Source organism: Schistocerca serialis, chromosome 2 (assembly GCF_023864345.2).
Source record: "Schistocerca serialis cubense isolate TAMUIC-IGC-003099 chromosome 2, iqSchSeri2.2, whole genome shotgun sequence".
In the NCBI taxonomy this organism is placed as follows: Eukaryota; Metazoa; Arthropoda; class Insecta; order Orthoptera; family Acrididae; genus Schistocerca; species Schistocerca serialis.
Genome location: NC_064639.1, coordinates 957,763,098 through 957,786,881, shown reverse-complemented (window position 1 = coordinate 957,786,881; position 23,784 = coordinate 957,763,098). Strand labels below are relative to the sequence as shown.

The 23,784-nt window shown below is 43.2% G+C and overlaps 1 protein-coding gene across 2 annotated transcripts in view; it reads right to left on the bottom strand.

Annotated features, from left to right (window-relative positions):
* Positions 1-23,784, bottom strand: part of LOC126458340 (NAD(P) transhydrogenase, mitochondrial-like) — a 248,212-nt gene that overhangs the window by 97,547 nt on the left and 126,881 nt on the right. Inside the window, exons 1-2 of one of the 2 annotated variants that reach the window (XM_050095306.1) lie at positions 3,676-3,807; positions 2,069-2,315 (exon numbers count right to left, since the gene is read on the bottom strand). In XM_050095306.1, the coding sequence (XP_049951263.1) occupies positions 2,069-2,301 (233 nt within the window). In that variant the 5' untranslated portion in view covers positions 2,302-2,315; positions 3,676-3,807. Of the gene's footprint in view, positions 1-2,068; positions 2,316-3,675; positions 3,808-23,784 lie in introns of those variants that run through there. The other variant, XM_050095305.1, reaches the window with a different exon arrangement.

Genomic DNA, 23,784 nt, shown 5'->3' with positions numbered 1-23,784 from the left:
TTATGAAAGGCAGATGTCTTCCAAATGATACCAAGAGTAAAGTATAAGGCATGATCAAATGGAAACAAAACAGATGGAAAACTTAAGTAAACTGTTTATTAGTTCAAAGATAATTACCATAACTCAATATATTCATCCCACTGTAAGATAAGATGGTCAGTGACTTCATGGAAAAATGTTTGGAATTGCATATGCAACCATGATTGAATCCAGGCGTGCACCTCTTCATCCATAGCAAATCGACGCAATGGACGTCATTCCTCAGGACTCCAAAAACATGTAACACACACGGAGAGAGATCAGGGCTGTATGGAGCATGTGTAAGAGCTTTACAGAGGACCCACATGTTTTGACTATGCTGCAAAAGTTTCACTGGGAAGCCCTTACACATCCTCCATAAAGTTCCATCTCTACGCATGTGATTTCAGTTATTTGTGAATCTCTGAAGAAAGACATTTATGCCCGCTAATTTGCTTCAGACAAAAAGGTGATTGCTTGGTACAAACATGGTTCCTTAGGCAACTACAAACATTTTCCATGAAGACATTGACCATCATTCGTTTTAGTGGGATAAATGTATTAACATTATGGCAATTAGCCAATTACCTTTGCAATAATAAACAGTTTACTTACTTTTTCCATCTGTTTCATTTTCATTTGATTGCCCCTTATAAGGAGGCTAGAAGACTACAGCAGCCATGAACTGATGCCAATGTGGAAACAGTTGTAACGTAGGTAATGTTAGTTACAATGTAGTTTGGTTATAATAAAGGGAAACATTCCACGTAGGAAAAATATATCTAAAAACAAAGATGATGTGACTTACCAAATGAAAGGGCTGGCAGGCTGACAGACACACAAATAAACACAAACACACACACAAAATTCAAGCTTTCACAACAAACTGTTGCCTCATCAGGCAAGAGGGAAGGAGAGGGAAAGACGAAAGGATGTGGGTTTTAAGGGAGAGGGTAAGGAGTCATTCCAATCCCGGGAGCGGAAAGACTTACCTTAGGGGGGGGGGGGAAAAGGAAAAAAGGACGGGTATACACTCGCGCACACACACACACATATCCATCCACACATATACAGACGTCTGCTTGTGTCTGTATATGTGTGGATGGATATGTGTGTGTGTGCGAGTGTATACCCGTCCTTTTTTCCTTTTTTCCCCCCTAAGGTAAGTCTTTCCGCTCCCGGGATTGGAATGACTCCTTACCCTCTCCCTTAAAACCCACATCCTTTCGTCTTTCCCTCTCCTTCCCTCTTTCCTGATGAGGCAACAGTTTGTTGCGAAAGCTTGAATTTTGTGTGTATGTTTGTGTTTGTTTGTGTGTCTGTCGACCTGCCAGCACTTTCATTTGGTAAGTCACATCATCTTTGTTTTTAGATATATTACAATGTAGTTTTATAGTTAAATAAAAAATTAGCTATATTGGTAACTTCAGTAGCTGTTGCTGCATTATATTTAGTGTGAGAGTATCCCTGAACTTTTTTTTGAGAAAGAGAGCACTGTCAGTAACAACAGAGGTCTGTCTACAATACGACTACTGTCAACACCTTGGTAATGAATACTACTACTTCCTTTGTAGCTAACATGGATTTTCAGTCCTTGAATCTAGATAACCAGGTAATTTGCAGGTACAATGGCTGTTATGATATATTTTAATTTTCTCTTGAACTGACATGGATTTCCAACACCACCCCCTTTTTGTTTGCTTATGTTAGCTGAGAAGTCATTTAATATCTTGTATGAGAGTATATAGCACAACTATGAACCATAGAAAGGAGGCAAAAGTCTACATAAAAATTGTCTACTGTGGTTGTGCAAATCACAATTCAGTTGAAACTGGTTTTTACTATCAGTAACAAAAACACATCAGGGAGTAAATATACTGGAAAGGGAGTGTAAGAATACCAAGATCTCTAAAGAGACCTCTGCAAGAACGTGCAGTTATCCACTTTGCTCACTTTCATTGAACAAATATTTAATTTACTGCAAGGATACTGAAACAGAAGACAATGTACTGCCAAATTTTAAATGAGTCAAAGTAAAATTTTCCACTACCTCTTCTCATTCTGCCATATCTCTTTGGGAACCCCTATTTTGAGTTGCTTGTATGGAGTGCCACGAACTGGAGGTGCAGGTGCAGCAACTTTTTCCAGCAGATGCCCGGTGCTGGAGAAGAGACGCTTCCAGAGATGGCAGGGGGGAGCCTGAGTAATGCCACAACACAGTGGTAGCATTGCCAGGCCCCTGGGGCCTGGATGGTTTAACACTCTCAGCACTCCCTGGCGCATCTCTTACTCCTGCACTGCAACAGTTAAACAGAAATTCAAAAGTCAGTCATTACATGGTTTCAGATCAATGAATGTTATTCTGACTATACCCACTGCCATGCAACTGAGCTTATATGATTGATACACACACTAAAGGGAGTAATTCTTTCAAGTAATGAAAAAATTCCTACCCCCACAGCCATGGGCTCACTCTCAAATATCTACAAGAATATTTATTTTGCCATAATATCTGCATTTATTATTTATTTATTTGTTTTACCTGGCAAGATTAAGGCCTTCACATCCTCTTTTACATATTTTTTAAATCAACATTATGGTATGTATACTACTTGAGCAATATATGATGACAATTTTATGGTAATAAATAAGTAAATAATAATAATAATAATAATAATAATAATAGAGTAATGAATATATGGAATTTCGGGCATGTCTGCTATTAACAGTGTGTTAAGCAATTGGGCTCAATTCACTTTCTGTTGGCTTTCATTTCAAACAAACAATGTTTAAGCTAATGGAACTGTATGTAACATCCACATCTAATTCTGCATCCATACTCTGCAGATCACTGTATCACTGTGAAGTGCATGGCACGGGCAACTTCACAGTGTACCTGTATTATGGTTTCTTCACTTTCCATTTGCATTTGGAGACAGAAAGAAACACTGTTTAAAAGCTTCTGTGCACATGATAATTGATCTAATTTTGTCTTCACTGTCCCCGTGAGAGCAATACATAGGAGGCTGTAGTATATCTATAGGTCAGTCATGTAACAATCAGAAGTTGAACTAGCGATTCATATACACCATATAATTGACTCCAAAACAACAGAAGTCCATAGCTGATATCTAGCAAATGAAGCACTGAAGCAACAGATTCATTTCAGTATAAGTAAACAAAAAAACTTGCAATTTTTAATACAAGCATTCGCAGTTTTTAATGAAAGCCATATCATTAGGATCAAATTATGACATTATGATCACAGGGCTTTTCTTACCAAGTAAGTTAGAAGCAGTAATATTCTTATGAAAGAAAAAATATGTAACCTAAAAAATTAAGCAGATAGTTATACAAATTCAGCTTGTCTATTGTGCTGTCACTATCCATTTTCTAAAATATATTTTGGGACTAAAGGAAACTCTAAAATGATAAATCCATCAAGCAAATATATCTCCTTTTTATTAAATGAAAGGAAGCCAATCATTCTTATAACATTACACTGCACTATGCTACTGTGTTCCCAGCAGACTATTATATTTTGTAAAACATTATTTCACTACATTTATATCAGTCAATCACTTCTGAGAACCATGCAGATTTCATGTTCACAACAGTAGCTCAGTGTTTTACATAGAATTTCATAGGCTTGCTTACTACACTCCAGTACACACTGATCTCTGTTTCCTTCCTTGCTTTCTACTAACAACAGTCACACTGTTTACACCAAGGATGATTCTTCACAAACTGTATACTTTATCCAATGTTACTACTCCCCATCACTAGAGAGGAATGTGCGCAAAGCCAAACTGCATCAGCTGATAACCTATGTTAAGGTTATCTGACAACTGTCAACAAGTTTAAAATACTTTACCGAAGATGTCGAAGCAAAACACATGCCCCCCTAAATGTTTTCATTTTCAAGTGTTACAAAACATCTACCCTAAAATAACAATATTTGTAAAACATCACTCATGTGGCAGGAAGTAGCAAAAATTAAAAGATATGTTTCATGTGAAAACCATGGCTCATGGCTGCCAAATTTCAATCACATATTTATAAATTGTGATCATAATGGCATCAAAACGGAGGATGGCAGAGAGAAGACTGAAATACTAAATGTCTTCTTGCAAAATTGCTTCAACGATGAAGATTGCACTGCTGTTCCTTCTTTAAATCTCTGCACAAACAAACTGATGGATATAAAAATAAGTGACCACAGCATATTATGCGAAAGTACTTGCTACTCTTCTAGCAGCAATCTACTATAGGTCACTGCAGGAGTGTAGCATGTCTAGTGATAGGAAAAAAGCATAAGTCTTCTCAGTTTTCAAGAAGGATGTCAAAACAGACACACAAAACTATAAGCCTATATCACTGATGTCAGTATGTTGTACAATTTTGAAACGTGTTGTGCTAGCAAATTATGACTTTCTTAAGACCAAAAGTCTCCTCTTTATGAATCAACATGGTTTCTACAAACAAGGATTGTGTAAAACCCACCTTACTCTGTCCATCCACAAGACACTGAAACAGTACATACAAGCATCCAGGTTGATGCTGTGTACCTTGACTTCCAGAAGGGCAATCCATTAATCGTCAGCAGTTCAAATGTGTGATGATTCTATCCCTTAGGGAAATAGCAGAAGGACACAGGACGGAACACCAAGTGTACTTCATCTGTACGCCTGGGGAGGGGCAAGAGGTGAAGGGTGCTCATTCTACATGTTGAAGAGGCTATTCTGACAGTATCTGAGGGAAGAGGGTGCAGCCAACTGCAGATTGTGGCACACATTTAAACAAATGATGCATGACATCTAGGCTCCAAGGTCATACTTACATCATTTCAGTGATTGGCAGAGAAGGTTGAGAAGACAAGCCTTGCACATTTTGAGTTTCAATGAAGGTCACAATTTGCTGTATTGTTCCCAGTAATGATAATGGCCTTCTGGTTCCAAGTCGAGTGGAAGGACTAAACCAGAGGTTTTGAAGGTTCTGTGACAGGTTAAGTTGTGGCTTCCTAAACTTGTGCTGTAGGGTAGAGAACTGTAGGGTTCCACTAAATGCGACAAGTTTTCAATACACATCAGAGACTGCTATCCAGATAGTGGAATGTGTGTGGAATGCAAACAAGGGCTTTTTAGATTATGTAACTCTCCATCCAGGCCAAATAATGACAGCTTTCAAAGACATGGAAATATTAGTGTAAGATCCAAAGGAATGCCCCACCTCCCATAGACGTTAGTATAAAAATCTTGGTATTCAACTGTCAAAGCAATCGCAACAAAGTGTCAGAGTTTGAAGTGCTCCTGAAAAGCAGCAAAGCTTACAAAATACTAGGTACAGAAAGCTGATTAAAACCTTAAGCTGACAGAAGTGAGATTTTTGGGGAAAATTTAAGTGTACATTGAAAGGACAGTGTGTGTTTGTCACAGTAGACAAGAAACTTAAATTTTTGTTGCAGAATCTTAGAACATATCCGGAGCTTAAACGTAATGTGGTATCTCTAACAGAATGACTTCCTCGATGCCAAATAGAAGGGATTCCGAAAATATCGATCACATGAAACCCAACTCTCACGTTTCTCACATGATATACTACTGAAAGCTTTGGATCAATGCAGTCAAGTAATGCAGTATTTCTTGATGTCCAAAAATCATTTGACTCTGTACCACATCTACACTTATTATCAAAAGTACAATTGTATGGGCTATCAAACGAAATCTGTGACAAGACTGAGAATTTTTTTTGTACGGAGGATGTAACAAATTATTTTGGAAGAAAATAGCTTCAGATGTACCACAGGGAAGTGTGTTGGGACCTTTGCTGTGTTCATGTTGTATCTTAATGACCTTGCAGACCAATGTTAATAGTAACCACAGGCTTTTTGTAGATCATGCAGCTACCAATAACGAAGTACTGTCTGAAAAGAGCTGCATAAATATTCAGTCAGATCTTGATAATATTTCAATGTGGTGCAACTTGCTTTAAATGTTCAGAAGTGTAAAATTGTGCATTTTGCAAAAAGGAAAAACGTAGTATCCTATAAGTACAATAGCAAGGAATCACAGTTGGTATTGGTTATCTCATACAAATACAGTGTGTTAACTGTAAGACGGCAGAGTTGTGAGGGGAGTGCGGGGAGAGGAGGAAGCAAGCATTGGTTGGCGAGGGGAGAGGAGCCTTTGGGGGCGGGGAGGGGGGGGGGGGCGGCCACGCCTAGCAGTTGCAGCTATCAAAGACATGTAAATATTAGTGTAAGATCCAAAGGAATGCCCCACCCCCCATAGACGTTAGTATAAAAATCTTGGTATTCAACTGTCAAAGCAATCGCAACGAAGTGCGCGTCATGCTTACACGAAAGCAGACGAAAGGCTTGGAAGTAAAACTCGCTTTAAAAGTTGTTCCTAAACGAAACTGAAATCGTCATGTACAAAATATATATATATGTTTGTCTACTATGCGCTCAAAAACCGTTCATCCGATTGCAATGTACAGTAATATGAATTTGTTTCGAAATAATACAGCAACCAGTGGTGTTTCCATACAAAGCAATACGGTAGCAAGGAAAAATGAAATATAAGGTAATTCGGACGAAATAGGGGGCTCCTTCAAAGTGATCGCGAACAAAATATCTGAAATGGAAACTCACCTTTTCTTGCCAGGCTTTTGTGGTGATACGCCAGGATGATTCTTGGAAAACTGTTTGAATCTTCCAATGCTACGCATGCTTTGTCCTGTGTATGTAGCAGCTCCACTGTAGATTTGTAAATGGGGTGAAGCAATTTTTTCTACTCCCTTTCCCTTTTCGCAGCATTCAATCACACGCAATATAATTTTGCGAGCATCGCTACGTAATACTGGTTTCCTTCTAACCGTAGGCCTACCGGTAGGGGTTGTTGGCGACTCCCGAGATGGGCCAGCAACTGCCTCTTCACTCATTTTGATAATGTTTAGCATAACTGCACAACAAAAACGCGCAAAACAATAACGGAGCAGACGACAATGGCTACCTTATACAACATAGTCAGCAGTGTAAACTGCGTTCCTACCGAAGCCTCCCGACGTTTACCGACTTCTACCGATTCAGGACTAGGGAGAGGTCTGCTATCTAAAAGTTTACACACTGTACCTTGATATAACACTTCATATGAAATGTGAAATGGGGTGATCACGTAGCCTCAGTCGTGGGTGAAGCAGGTGGTAGACTTCTGTTTACTGGTAGAATACCTGGAAAAAGCAATCAGTTTACAGAGGAGATTGCTTAGAAATTACTCCTAGAATATTGCTCAGGTGTGTGGGACCCGTAACAAATAGCGCTGACAGGGGATGTCGAACATATACACAGTGCAGCATGAACGGTCATAAGTTTGACTGATACGTGGGAGAGTGTCACAGAGATGCTGAAGAAACTAAACTGCAGACTCTTGAAGATGGATGTGAATTATCCTGAGAAAGTTCTTGAAATGATGATTCTAGCAACATAGTACAACCCACAACGTATCTCTCCCATAGTGATCGCGAGGACAAGGTTACATTAATTACAGCACGTTGTTGTTGTTGTGGTCTTCAGTCCTGAGACTGGTTTGATGCAGCTCTCCATGCTACTCTATCCTGTGCAAGCTTTTTCATCTCCCAGTACCTACTGCAACCTACATCCTTCTGAATCTGCTTAGTGTATTCATCTCTTGGTCTCCCTCTACGATTTTTACCCTCCACGCTGCCCTCCAATACTAAATTGGTGATCCCTTGATGCCTCAGAGCATGTCCTACCAACCGATCCCTTCTTCTGGTCAAGTTGTGCAACAAACTTCTCTTCTCCCCAATCCTATTCAATACTTCCTCATTAGTTATGTGATCTACCCATCTAATCTTCAGCATTCTTCTGTAGCACCACATTTCGAAAGCTTCTATTCTCTTCTTGTCCAAACTATTTATCGTCCATGTTTCACTTCCATACATGGCTACACTCCATACGAATACTTTCAGAAATGACTTCCTGACACTTAAATCAATACTGGATGTTAACAAATTTCTCTTCTTCAGAAACGCTTTCCTTGCCATTGCCAGCCTACATTTTATATGCACGGACGAATTTAACCAATGATTCTCCCTCGCTCCATATGTGATTGTGACGGGAAAAAACTCTAATAAATGGTACAATGGGACGTACCCTCTGGCATGCACTTCACAGTTGTTTGCAGAGTACAGACGTACATGTAGATGGCACACGCAACAAGTGAGGCATTCTGCATCACGATGTGGTTTTACTGTTAAAATTACGACGGGTGCGTTCCTAGAAGAATCAACCAATACGTTCCTCCCTCCTGTGTGTATCTCACAAAAAATTCGTGAAGGTATATAGGGTTTCGTGCTCACTCACTCACAGGCTTAGCAACAATCATTTTACAGAGCGTTAAGTGACATGTACACGAAGTGCCCTTCGTCACAACAATTAGGTGGCTTGATGTAGATGTGGCTGACTGGGGGCCGGCCGGAGTTGCCGAGCGGTTAAAGGCGCTACAGTCTGGAACCGCACGACCGCTACGGTCGCAGGTTCGAATCCTGCCTCGGGCATGGATGTGTGTGATGTCCTTAGGTTAGTTAGGTTTCAGTAGTTCTAAGTTCTAGGGGACTTTTGACCACAGCAGTTGAGTCCCATAGTGCTCAGAGCCATTTGAGCCACTTGAGGGCTGACTGGGACAATAGTAAAGACAACATGAAATGTATTTATAGTTGCGAATACGGATAGCCATCAGCTGCATAATGGAGTAACGGCAATGAAAATTTGTGCCGGACCGTTTCTCGAAACCTGATTTCCCGCTTTACGCGCGCGGTCATCTTGAGCGCTTTGGCTATCCGTGTACAACTTACCAGGTACAGCCAGAACCCACTACCGTATGTCGTCGATCAGGCGTCACAACCGACACTGGTACACATTGTGTAATCCCTATACGAGGGGGGAGGGGGGGTCTGGCATTGTAACTGGTATCGACGGGTCAAAACGTTATTACAGTGCCTGTGCTGAAGTACGATGCAATATCCTAATAGTAAAGCATGGAGTTGTCTACGAATATCCAGTGTGTGGAGGAACAACCTCCATCATACACCTACCGTATGACTTAATTACTTGTAAATTTTCCAGAGAAATAGTTCGAAAGCCTACATATCATGGAAACATGTTATATTTAATGTCATTAAATCGGAGCATTTTAATGATGTCGCTATCAGTGACGATGAGGCAGTTGTAGCAACGTAGATTACGAAAGTACCGAAGACAACTACAAAAAAGTCGAGAGAGAGATGGTCAGGAAGCGAGCTAAAGATGCAATCATGTCGTATCTGCTCAAGTAGGGATTCAAAACATTCATCTTTGGGCACGAGCGTGAGGAGGAACTGTGGCTCGAATTTAAAGGGATAGTTGAGCAAACACTGGATAGATATGTATCTAGTGCAACACTTCACGCTGGGATGGATCCCCAAGGTACACAGTCACAAAAAAGAGTGAAAAGTTAGTCAGGGAAACACGCGAAACATGAATTTTAGGCGCTTGGAGATGAACGCCAGTTATTCCGCGAAGGTTCGAAGAAGCTGTATTAAGTGAAGAATTCGGCCCCCTTAGGTATCTTGCCCATATGGACCGCGAAAATAAAGCTACACTAATTACAGCACACACGGAGTTATTAAAACAGAAGCAAGCCCTGCCATGTTGTACATGGTCAGCACACTCTGCCATTCACTTCACAGTGGCTTGCAATATATGCAGATGCACAAACGTTGTTTTGTTCTCCGTGAAACAACTCTTTCTCAATACATTCTGAGAGACGTTAAGACAAACACATTGAACACGAGATATTCAGTGAACATTTTGTCCCCGACATTAATTGCATTCATGTTTTCACTACACGCGACTGCTTTTCAGTTTTCATCCTAGCGAAACACTGTGTAACACGTCTGCTTCTTTGTTGCCCAGACTGGTTTTCTGACTATTTTCTGAGTGCTGATGCGCTCACAAAGCAAACAAAAAGGAGAAAAAAGCGGACGCGAGGCGTAGGCATCGGCGATCCGCCTGTCTGCGAGGTTCTCGCCTCAGAGGTAAGCTATTTTGGTTGAACTAGTTTTGGCAAAAGTGGCGCACACAGGTAGTCGCAGATTGGCTATTTCACGACACGGCAGAATGGTGGAAACGCGATCGCCGTACTGTATCGTCGTTACTTGCACTACAAGAAAAATTTGAGTGGAAAGGGACTATCAATGCAGTGCGCGCCGAGAAACGGTGTAAGCGCCAAGCAGTTTAGCACGGACTGATCTCTTTCAAGAATCACTGAAGAGAACTTCGCAACGGCTGAAAACTGGTGGAAATCACACCACCAAATGCTGCGCTTGTTACCGTATTTTACGGACTATAAGACGCACCTTAATTTTTAACAATTTTTTTTAAAAAATAACATTTTCATGATTTTCATTAATAGATTGCATAGCCTGACTAAAAAAACTTCGTTTATAAAACCGAACTGACCTTTAAAACCCCTGAATGTCGTCATCTGAACTTTCTTCTTCGTTGTCGTCGCCGCCGCCGCCAATGTTATCCACATGTAAGATGGTCTTCACTGCCATCGAGAGTGTTACTTAGGCCACACTTCTTGAACGATTTAACAATAATGTCTTCTCTCACTCTAGACCACGACTTCTTTAACCACTGAACACTTATTTGTTTGTTGGTCGTTTTAGAACTCTCTTCGGTGTGAATTCATGCTGAATTTCATCCCTCATCCATTTTTTTCCATTCCTCTCTCATACACACTCTAAACTGTTTATTTATCGAGACATCAAGAGGTTGCAATTGTGAAGTCAGTCCTCCCGGAGTAACAGCAAGCTCTGCGTTTACCTGTCTCATTTTCCCTCTCACAGAATTTTTCAAATGACTACTGGTTCAAAAGGCTGTGAGCACTATGGGACTTAACATCTATGGTCATCAGTCCCCTAGAACTTAGAACTACTTAAACCTAACTAACCTAAGGACATCACACAACACCCAGTCATCACGAGGCAGAGAAAATCCTTGACCCCGCCGGGAATCGAACCCGGGAACACGGGCGCGGGAAGCGAGAATGCTACCGCACGACCACGAGCTGCGAACAAATGACTACTAAACTGATCTGGTACAAGAAGAGCACTCTTCTTCTATAAAGCGCCTTCCCTTCTCTCCCACACTCTGTTAATCCACAATTTCATACTAGTCGCGTCCATCCAACCCTTGTCATGTACGTGAACAATCAACGTATGGCGGTATTTCCGAAGGTTCTGGCATTGTTTTACGCTCGAAAATGATCACTGGATTTAGTTAAGTACCGTAAGCACATGAAAGGACACCAGTGTAGTGCATTTTTTCATGTCCACTTGTTTTCATAGTTACGATTTTACCACCCATCATGGCAACAGTTCTGTTACTCAGCACATCAAATGTCAGATGAGTTTCCTCTATATTCACTGTTTGGTATAGTCCCACACTGGTTTTCTTTCGAGGCTGAATAATAATGCAATGCAATGAAATTATTTTCTCTTCATACTCTTGTGGTATTTTCTGAGATATTTTGGTTTTGTTTCGCATGCTAAGTCCATGACACTCGATGAACCTGTAGCACCAACCAACTCCACCATTTCAATACGTCGTCATCTAGTTTTGGCCATTTTGCTTTCACTGCTCTATTTGCACATAGTCTTCCTCGTTTCTTCTGATTCTTCTTTACTAGCTCGCCAATCGCGAATGGTCTTCTTCTGTTGGTGGAGGGCCGAAATGCCGCTCAGCTGCTCTGTTTCCATGTTCTTCTGGATATGCTATTACTTTCAATTTACAGCCCGCGTCATATGAATACCTTTTATTTTTTCCATTACGAAAGTAGCTACTAATAAAAATATTGATCTGTTATCGATAACACAAATCAGTTTCAGTTCAAGTTCACTGGCACCGTAGACCGCAATGACGCATCATAGGCTAGATGGTGTTTTTGTTCAAATGGTTCAAATGGCTCTGAGCACTATGGGACTCAACTGCTGAGGTCATTACTCCCCTAGAACTTAGAACTAGTTAAACCTAACTAACCTAAGGACATCACAAACATCCATGCCCGAGGCAGGATTCGAACCTGCGACCGTAGCGGTCTTGCGGTTCCAGACTGCAGCGCCTTTAACCGCACGGCCACTTCGGCCGGCTAGATGGTGTTTTGGGTTTGTGACGGCGGGGCGGGAGGGATGCAGTGTTAGCAAGCTTGTGAATCCCAGCATCTCGTGTTCGTCGCATCGTTGCACTGCTGCTGCCGGTTGAATCCAGTGTTGCCAGATTACGATACGTTTTCTGCGGCATCGAATATATGGCCATTTTTAAGACCAGCGGGAATTTTAAATCAAACACTGGACTTTTTATATTAATTTCGAGTATAAGATGCACCTGAATTTTGGAAGCAATTTTTTGAAGAAGAAAGTGCGTCTTATAGTCAGTAAAATTAGGTATATTTTTCTGCGAAAACATCAAACGATATCATTACACTTTACTGGCACCACATTCCCTGGCGCCAAGAAATTCTTAAAAATTTTTAAGTGGCATGTAAGGGTTGCACGGTTACGGGGAAGAAAACTGGGTGTTCTTACTTCGATGTTGTTGTTGCCTCAGTTTGAAGACTGGCTCTGAGCACTATGGGACTCAACTGCTGTGGTCATAAGTTTGAAGACTGCATTAATGCAGCTTTCCTCGACGGTCTATCTTATCCAAGGATCTGCATCTCTTTGAACTACTGCTACCTAAATCCATTTGAAACGAGTCACAAAAGTCAAGCTGTGGTCTCCCCTTACAAGTTTTGACCAACAGTTCCCTCCATTACCTGATTAACGCTTCCTTGACGTCTTAGGATGTGTCCTAGAACCGATCGCTTCTCTTGGTCAAGTTATGACGTAAATTTCTTTTCTCCTTACTTCGATCCAGTACCTGTTCATTACTTATACGACCTACCTTTATCGTTCCATTACTTACGAGTGTACGATCTACCTCTCTAATCTTCAGAACTACACTCCTGGAAACTGAAATAAGAACACCGTGAATTCATTGTCCCAGGAAGGGGAAACTTTATTGACACATTCCTGGGGTCAGATACATCACATGATCACACTGACAGAACCACAGGCACATAGACACAGGCAACAGAGCATGCACAATGTCGGCACTAGTACAGTGTATATCCACCTTTCGCAGCAATGCAGGCTGCTATTCTCCCATGGAGACGATCGTAGAGATGCTGGATGTAGTCCTGTGGAACGGCTTGCCATGCCATTTCCACCTGGCGCCTCAGTTGGACCAGCGTTCGTGCTGGACGTGCAGACCGCGTGAGACGACGCTTCATCCAGTCCCAAACATGCTCAATGGGGGACAGATCCGGAGATCTTGCTGGCCAGGGTAGTTGACTTACACCTTCTAGAGCACGTTGGGTGGCACGGGATACATGCGGACGTGCATTGTCCTGTTGGAACAGCAAGTTCCCTTGCCGGTCTAGGAATGGTAGAACGATGGGTTCGATGACGGTTAGGATGTACCGTGCACTATTCAGTGTCCCCTCGACGATCACCAGTGGTGTACGGCCAGTGTAGGAGATCGCTCCCCACACCATGATGCCGGGTGTTGGCCCTGTGTGCCTCGGTCGTATGCAGTCCTGATTGTGGCGCTCACCTGCACGGCGTCAAACACGCATACGACCATCATTGGCACCAAGGCAGAAGCGACTCTCATCGCTGAAGACGACACGTCTCCATTCGTCCCTCCATTCACGCCTGTCGCGACACCACTGGAGGCGGGCTGCACGATGTTGGGGCGTGAGCGGAAGACGGCCTAACGGTGTGCGGGACCGTAGCCCAGCTTCACGGAGACGGTTGCGAATGGTCCTCGCCGATACCCCAGGAGCAACAGTGTCCCTAATTTGCTGGGAAGTGGCGGTGCGGTCCCCTACGGCACTGCGTAAGATCCTACGGTCTTGGCGTGCATCCGTGCGTCGCTGCGGTCCGGTCCCAGGTCGACGGGTACGTGCACCTTCCGCCGACCACTGGCGACAACATCGATGTACTGTGGAGACCTCACGCCCCACGTGTTGAGCAATTCGGCGGTACGTCCACCCGGCCTCCCGCATGCCCACTATACGCCCTCGCTCAAAGTCCGTCAACTGCACATATGGTTCACGTCCACGCTGTCGCGGCATGCTACCAGTGTTAAAGACTGCGATGGAGCTCCGTATGCCATGGCAAACTGGCTGACACTGAGGGCGGCGGTGCACAAATGCTGCGCAGCTAGCGCCATTCGACGGCCAACACCGCGGTTCCTGGTGTGTCCGCTGTGCCGTGCGTGTGATCATTGCTTGTACAGCCCTCTCGCAGTGTCCGGAGCAAGTATGGTGGGTCTGACACACCGGTGTCAATGTGTTCTTTTTTCCATTTCCAGGAGTGTATTATGCAGAACAACGTTTCAAAAGCGTATATTCTCTTCTTGTCTGAAGTACTTATCGTCCACATTTCACTTCCGCACAAGGTCACACTTCAGACAAATACCTTCAGAAAAGTTCCCAACGCTTAAATTTATATTCGACGTCGACAAACTTCTCTCTTCCAGAAATGTTTTTATTGCTACTGCCAGTATGCATTTTTTATTCTCTCTATTTCGGTCATAATCATAGCTTGCTGCTCAAACAGCAAAACTCAACTACTACTTCTAGTGTCTTACTTTCTAATTTAAACTCCTCAGGACCATCTGATTTAATTCGACCATGTTCCGTTATCCTTGTTTTACTTTTTTATGATCAATTCATACCCCTTTTCAAGACAGTACGCATTGTTCAATAGTTCTTCCTTTTCCCGTTAGTCTCAAACCTTAAGATTTTAATTTTTTCTCTCAGAATTTTAATTCCTTCGTTGACTGCAAAACAAAATAAACTAGTAAAATAAGTTAGGGTTTCCTATTAAACTGTCCGCCTCTCGCAGTCCCAAAGTTCAGATGTGCCAAAAAGATTATAGCAACTATTTTTTCACGGTGAGTAGCACGTTGAAACGTTTTCTGCACAACCTTTCAAGATGTAATTACTGCGGAATGGTACTATGTGTAACAAACACTCCACAAGTGACAAGAGGCGCTTAAAACCATCTGTTTAAAATCCAGACCCGTCAGCTGTGCCTTACATTTCTTCCATCTGCACAGCTCGCCAGAATATGATTTGCAAATTTGTATTACTTAACTGCACTAGCCCAAACAGGAACATAATGCACGGGAACAGTGATTACACATAGTCTGCTGAACTGAACATTGTCATGGCCACAATAGCTTTTTAAATTATTATTTGCTTACCAGTTTCAATTTGGCACACAGACCAGCTTCAGTGTATATATTATGTTAAACTACAGTGCACATTGGCAGTATACAGTATTTGACTTGTTGCTGTTGCAGGATTTAATCCGAAGATGGTCGTCTGTCTCGGAAAAACCAGTAAGCAAATAGAAAATTACGGCGATTCTGACAGATTTCAATTCACCTTGGCTAGGCTCCATAGTTCTTTATTACCTGCCCAATAGTGCTGTTCTCGCTCCATAATACTTTTCACGCCCTCACTCGGCACATTCCGTCGACATCGGGACCGTTAAAGAGAGCACCAGCTTGGTTGAAGATAGAAATTAAAATGATTCGGTCATGGCTGTTTCGATGGAAACATGTCGGCATTCGCCTGAAATTTAGGGAAACCACGAGTAACCTACATTATGACGCCTGGAAGGAAACTTGTGTCCTACTCCTATCGACTTACGGTGCGGTTCTGACAAATTCATGACAAGTAATATTACTGAGGCGTGGCGCCTTATTTCGCTCCTGTCTAGAGCCTGTGTATCGGGAGAATGACTCATACGTGCTCAGTGACAGATGGTCTGAAGCGGGTTCAGTCGAGGACGTAGTCCTAATTTTCATCTGTTAAGTGGACAGCGGTACACAGATATTCAAGAAACAGATCAAGAGAATGTTTTCGTGACTGTTATATTTTTTTCCTGGAGGCTTTTTTGTTTATTTATGTTTGTACAGTTTTGCATATGCTTTAAGTAGTATGAATGATGCGTGAATGTGGTCTAAAGTAAATATGTAGATCATTATTATACTGAGGAATCCTGTAGTGTGGGAAAGTTTTAAGACTGTGGTTGCAGACGACGACGAATTTTGTATCATAATATGTTAAGTAAGTTTATGGTAAAAAGAAAGCTAATTTGAGTGCAAAGGAAAATAGTTAACGAAAAGTATAAACAAAATAACGAAAAGTATAAACAAAATATCAGAATGTTAAATATTTATTTCGGGAAAAAGTACAGTTCGAAAGTGTGTTGCCGGCCGGAGTGGCCGAGCGGTTCTAGACGCTACAGTCTGGAACCGCGCGACCGCTACGGTCGCAGGTTCGAATCCTGCCTCGGGCTTGGATGTGTGTGATGTCCTTAGGTTAGTTAGGTTTACGTAGTTCTAAGTTCTAGGGGACTGATGACCTCAGAAGTTAAGTCCCATAGTACTCAGAGCCATTTGAACCATTTGAAAGTGTGTTATTTGTTGATTGGTTTGTTGTGGAAAGCGCGGACTAACGCGGGAGAATAATGTTTTTCTATTGGCCTCTAAGAAAACTGACCAATCAGAACGGAGTATTCTTCGTGCGCCTTTTCTCTTGAAGATGGAGAATGCTAAAGGGGTCGGAGCCCAGGCTTGCAATGGTACGGTCGTGTGTAGTATGAGCTCCGAAGGAAGTTATAATTTGCCGGTTTTTATTGTGCTACATGTTTCAAAAGTGTTTTAAAGTGAAGGCATATTTTTCTTGTGTTTTTTAGAAAGTACTAATTTTTTAAATAATTTTGTGTATGAGACAAGACAACAATTCCGCATCGTATATTGAGCATATCGGTGACTAAAAACTTTAATGTATTAGACACCGATAAACTTAATAGTATGGCGAGCATTTTCATTTAAGAACAATCTGTGCTTAGTAGCTGTTCAAATTTCGGGAAATACGTTACCATAAACTTGCTAACGTGAATGAAAGAGTTTGTGCATGGCTGTGTTAGGATTAGCATGGGCTTGGCTGTGAACGCGTTATTCTCGAGTTCAGAATATACCGAAGTTTTGCCAGTATTTGCATCTTTCATTAAAATTAGACCTTTTCCCGATTCTTGGTATAGTTACGTTGTATGCAGCCTGGTGCGAGTTGCAGTACGGTAGGTTTCTGCTCGGCTTTCCTACCGGCGATCTGCTGCAACGAGTTCGCAAGTAGGTGCAGGTAATGGACGAAAGTAACCGCGCTGCCGCACTACAAATAATTTTACGAATGCACGCAGCATATTCAAGCGTTGCACCGGAATATTTCCTTTCCCAGAATAATACGATTAATTAACTGAAGGTGATCAGAACGATTTAGACGGATTAAGTAAGGCAGAAACTATTCATCTGGTACCTTACTACACAGAACTGAACAATGTTAGTGTGCACCTGAACTAATGCCAGAATAGGTACTTGATGACTGCATCTTACTGTGGGTACTTGATCCAGTTTGATAATGCGCGTAGTACGTCTCCGCGGCGCCAGAGGACCCTATTTCTTACGCAATAGGGACTAAGTGACGTTAACAGCTCCTTGTTGACTGAACACACGTCCCAGCGGGGTCCCATCACGGGCGCCAGAATGCGCTACACCGCCAAGGATCTGCGCCGATTTTTCTTTTCTTTTTCGGGAGTGTCCGTTAATTTATCTAATCTGCAGCAGTCACAAGCAACGACTACGATGTGCGGACACGTATTCGGTATCAAATGACAGTTAGTATATCTACACTGCTGTAAAAAAGCAGCACTCTCAAAGACAAGGTCGTTTTATTGGCAAATGATTATTGTGACAGGTAGTTCACCAATGTACAGGTATATGATGATGAATTCAGACCAAATGAAACACACATGTTACAGAAAAGAGGCTTAAACAGTCGCGTCAACACACAGTGCACCCCCTCAGGCAGCAACGCAAGCGTATATTCCCGCATGCAAACGACAATGAAGGTGTCGGATGGCAACCTAACAAGGGAACCTCCCCATCGCACCCCCCTCAGATTTAGTTATAAGTTGGCACAGTGGATAGGCCTTGAAAAACTGAACACAGATCAATCGAGAAAACAGGAAGAAGTTGTGTGGAACTATGAAAAACATAAGCAAAATATACAAACTGAGTAGTCCATGCGCAAGATAGGCAACAGCAAGGATTATGTGAAGCCAGGAGTGCCGTGGTTAGCGTGAGCAGCTGCGGAACGAGAGGTCCTTGGTTCAAGTCTTCCCTCGAGTGAAAAGTTTAATTTTTTATTTCCAGACAACTATTATCTGTCCGTCCGTCCGTCCGATGCGAGGTGACTGCGCCGTAGTATGGGGACGCTACATCTAAACAAAGATCGAAACACAGGACGTCAGTCGACTACAGCGCACGGAAGAGAGAGTATTCCTGCTAACGAGGCTCCCTGGCTGGCAGTTGACTGTTCGCTACTTTGGACGAGAATTCATTAAATACGTGAGATGTATTCCGTGGGCAATATGAATCCAGCAAATATAGCCCGCGACTTCAATAACAAGGTCAATGAATATTGGAGAGGCACGTCCTATCGTCTACTAATTGCACGGTTTTGCGGTGCGTTCGCAAAACACAGACACTAAACTTATTACAGTGAACAGAGACGTCAATGAACGAACGGACAGATCATAACTTTGCGAAAATAAAGACAGTAAACTTTTCACTCGAGGGAAGACTTGAACTAAGGACATCTCGTTCCGCAGCTGCTGACGCTAACCACGGACCACGGCGCTCCTGAGTTCATACTATCCTTGATGGTGCCTGTCTTGCGCATGGACTACTCATTTTTTATATTTTGCTTCTGTTTTTCATAGTTCCACACAACTTCTTCCTGTTTTCTCGATTGATCTGTGTTCAGTTTTTCAAGGCCTATCCACTGTGCCAACTTATAACTAAATCTGAGAGGGGTGTGATGGGGAGGTTCCCTTGTGAGATAGACTGTCCCATGCATCTTTTGTTGGAATTTGGCAATTTTTCTTGCAGACTCTGCACAGCGAGTAAGTTCCCGCTTCGCTATGTCCCACATGTGTTCAATTGGTGAGAGGTCTAGTAATCTTGCGTCAGGGCAGTAGTTGTACACCACGTAGGGCACGTTGCGGCGTAGTAGCCGCATGTGGCTGTGCAGTGCCCTGCTAAAAAAATCACACCAACTTCCTGTCGAAGAAATGGCTGTAGCACGTGGTTAACGACCTGTGCAATATAGTGGGCACTGGTCACTTTATCCTGCAGAAACACCATGTATGATCGCGAGTTGTAACTGATGACCCCTCGAACCATGAAGCCTGGCGTGGGACCTGCGTGTCGTGGGTGAACGCATTTGGGATGGAGCGGTCGCCAAGTCTACATTGCAGAGGCGAATCCAGGCTATGGGGCTGCAGCTCCCCGTCACCCTTTAGAACTACACCTGGTTCTTCTCAAACTATATATATATATATATATATATATATATATATATATATATATATATATAATAGAGGGAAACATTCCACGTGGGAAAAATATATCTAAAAACAAAGATGGTGTGACTTACCAAACGAAAGCGCTAGCAGGTCGATAGACACAAAAACAAACAGAAACATACACCCAAAATTCAAGCTTTCGCAACAAACTGTTGCCTCATCAGGAAAGAGGGAAGGAGAGGGAAAGACGAAAGGATGTGGGTTTTAAGGGAGAGGGTAAGGAGTCATTCCAATCCCGGGAGCGGAAAGACTTACCTTAGGGGGAAAAAAGGACGGGTATACACTCGCGCGCGCGCGCGCGCGCGCGCGCACACACACACACACACACACACACACACACACACACACACACACACACATATATATATATATATATATATATATATATATATATATCTTGGTCTTTAAATATGTCTGCTTGTGTCTGTATATGTGTGGATGGATATGTGTGTGCGTGCGAGTGTATACCCGTCCTTTTTTCCCCCTAAGGTAAGTCTTTCCGCTCCCGGGATTGGAATGACTCCTTAACCTCTCCCTTAAAACCCACATCCTTTCGTCTTTCCCTCTTCTTCCCTCTTTCCGGATGAGGCAACAGTTTGTTGCGAAAGCTTGAATTTTGTGTGTATGTTTGTGTTTGTTTTTGTGTCTATCGACTTGCCAGCGCTTTCGTTTGGTAAGTCACACCATCTTTGTTTTTAGATATATTTTTCCCACGTGGAATGTTTCCCTCTATTATATATATATATATATATATATATATATATATATATATATATAGAGAGAGAGAGAGAGAGAGAGAGAGAGAGAGAGAGAGAGAGAGAGAGGATAAAGAAAGAGAGAGAGAGAGAGAGAGAGAGAGAGAGAGAGAGAGGATAAAGAAAGAGAGAGAGAGAGAGAGAGAGAGAGGATAAAGAAAGAGAGAGAGAGAGAGAGAGTGAGAGAGAAAAAAAAAGATTCTTTGCAACATAGCTTCATACTTAAACAGTCCCGAAAATTTTCCCGTTACTGTAGTTGGTAATATAATAGAATAAGAAAACTCCTTCGTTTACTCTACAGAATTTGGAGACCTCACGGCAATACAACAGAATGGCCTTGACGCAGTGGTAACACCAGTTCCGCCGGCCGATGTGGACGAGCGGTTCTAGTTGTTTCAGTCTGGAACCGCGTGACCGCTACAGTCGCAGGTTCGAGTCCTACCTCGGGCATGGATGTGTGTGATGTCCTTAGGTTAGTTAGGTTTAACTAGTTCTAAGTTCTAGGGGCTAATGACCTCAGATGTTAAGTCCCATAGTGCTCAGAGCCATTTTTTGAACATCAGTTCCCTCAGATCACCAGAGTTAAGAGCTGTCAAACTTGGCTAGCACCTGGATGGGTCATCGTCCGGGTCTGCCGAGTGCTGTTGGCAAGCTGGGTGCACTCAGCCCTGGTGAGGCCAATTGAGGAGCTACTTTATTGAGAAGCACCAGTCACGAAAACTGACAACGGCTGAGAGAGTGGTGTGCTGACCACATGCCCCACAGTATCCACATCAAGTGACGCATAAGGGCTGAGGAAGACACGGCGATCGGTCGGTATAGTTGTGTCTTCAAGTCCTGTTCAGACGGTGTTTTCTTTCCACGGTAGTACAAAATTTCTATGAGTGCTGCCCCCTTCCCCCCCCCCCCTCCCCCACACGAAAACGCTTGATTCGAGTGCCTCGCCATACAAGTGTACGTCCATCACTCAATGCAGACAGAACCTACTGCCATCACTGAAGACAACAGAGTACCATTCCACTCTCCAGTCGACTGTTTGACGACACGAGAGTAGCCGTGCTTGGCAGTGTCGTGGTGTCAGTGGTAGCCTGGCCAGATGCACAGGTATCTTAGTCCAACTGCACACAGATGGTTTCCATTGGTCCCTGATGACGCAGCACGTGCAACAGTGCCCAGATTCAGCAAGATAACAGGCCAGAGAGTAAACCATTTGAGTTGAGATTCTGAGTCGCACCGACGATAACCCAACATGTTCGAAAAAGGTGTTTTGAAAGATGAAGCTTGCTTTCACGGGAAGGTAAGCCCACAAAACGTGACGATCTGTGGCTCTGAGAACCCCAAGTTTAGCATGAAAATTGTGCGCAGCAGTCCAAAGGTAAACTGTGGTGTGGTCGGCCTGTTTTTCTTGGCAGAGGCGTCAATAACCTCGCCTGTTTATCTGGACATGCTGGATCACTGGATCAGTTTGCATTTCCATAGGCCTAAGAACTGCAACCCGACATCATGCTGCAGGTGGATGGTGCCCTCCTCATTAAGCCTACATTGTTAGGAAGGTCTTTAACGACATATTTCGAGGTCGATGAGCTGACAGGGAGGACCCATTTCCTAGCCCCCAAGGTCTCCAAGCATAAGCCTATTACATTTTGTTCCTCGTGTCTTTGTGAAGGATGCTGTCTACCAGACGGTGGTGCAGGGCCTGCAGGAACTGCGATTTCCCATCATAGCATTTATTGCACACCTTACTGAGGACATGGGAGAAACTCAAATGGTTCAAATGGCTCTAAGCACTATGGGACTTAACATCTGAGGTCATCAGCCCCCTAGACTCAGAACTACTTAAATCTAATTAACCTAAGGACATCACACACATCCACGCCCGAGGCAGGATTCGAACCTGCAACCGTAACACCAGCGCGGTTCCGGACTGAAACGCCTAGAAGCGCTTGGCCACAACGGCCGGCTGGGAGGAACTGAAATATCGCAAAGACATCCTGCGTGCCACAGATGGAGTACACATTGCTAAACGGCTATTAAAATTTTAGGTGTGTGCGAACATTATGCCGCAATCTGCATGTTGCTACCTATCCCCATTCCTGAAACATACGTGATCGAAGTTGTAAAGGTCGTTTCCGAACACTCTGTCTAATAAGACTGTGATAAACACAAAAGACTTGCCGTGTGGATTCACCGTCTAAGTAGTGTCTACGATTTTAAAGAAAACAGCTGCGATCAAAGTCTGTTTTAAATTCTATTCATTACAAAACTTAAAGTTCGCTGAAAAATTCGTGAGATTTAAACTCCAGAAGCGACCGTATGACCGGAGGAGCGTTGCGTTTAATGAAGCTTGCAGCAGACCGCGTTATATTCCGAAAAAGATCTTAGGACTGGTTCGGGGAGGCCGAAAAACGCGGCGTGGACATGGTGGTAGGCGATTTGTCTCCACCAGGCACCGGCACGCGCCTTGTGGCAATGGGAGTCAACTGGCTCCAGTTTCGCGACAGCGATAGCTGAGGCCACAGACGGAGGAGAGGAATGCTGTTATGTTGTCCCGGCAATTACCACTATGCCCTCTACTCAAGAGACACAGCAGAGGGAAAACGTGAATTCTGCCCAGTGTCTCTGGAACTACGCTTGGATCACTGTTCAAGAACAAGGCGTATTCCACATTCAAAACCACCACTTCTGGGTTTTCATACCCAGCTGCTGACATCATCAGTATTGAAACATCATCGTCATCAGTCCCCTACACTGGGCTACTTTGGGGACGTATCTTGATACTGGCGGGAAGATTCCCAACATCCTCACCCTAAAATATCAGACGCCTCATATTCACGAAATTTGCCGCTTTACTTCACATAATGTACATACACTGATGAGCCAAAACATGATGAATGCCTGCTTAACAGCTTGTTTGTCCGTCTTTGGAACGAAATACATCACCGATTCGGCGTATCTGGGATCCGACAGTTTGTTGGTAGGTTTGAGGAGCTATGAGGCATTGGATATCTACGCACACGTCATTCAAATCGCATAAATAACGGGCAGCTGATTTGCATATGCGGTGATGGCACCCAATTGCGACCCAAATTGTTTGCATTTGGATTTGGTCGCAGAGGAATCAACGTGAGTTCATTAAAATGCTCGTCAAACCCATGTAGCACGGTTCTGGCTACGAGACACGGACAATTATACTGCCGAAAGATGACCTTGTCTTCGATTACTATCACAGGAACCATAGCATAATATTGTTCCCACGAGCCTGCGTTCGTGGCGCGCTGAACATTTCGAGCCCCGTTCATCTCGATGGTGGCGTTTGTGGAGATGACCTTCGACCTATTGTAGCAAAAATGTGATTCGCCCGAAGAGCCGACACGTTCCCATTGATCGACGGTCGAATCCCGAT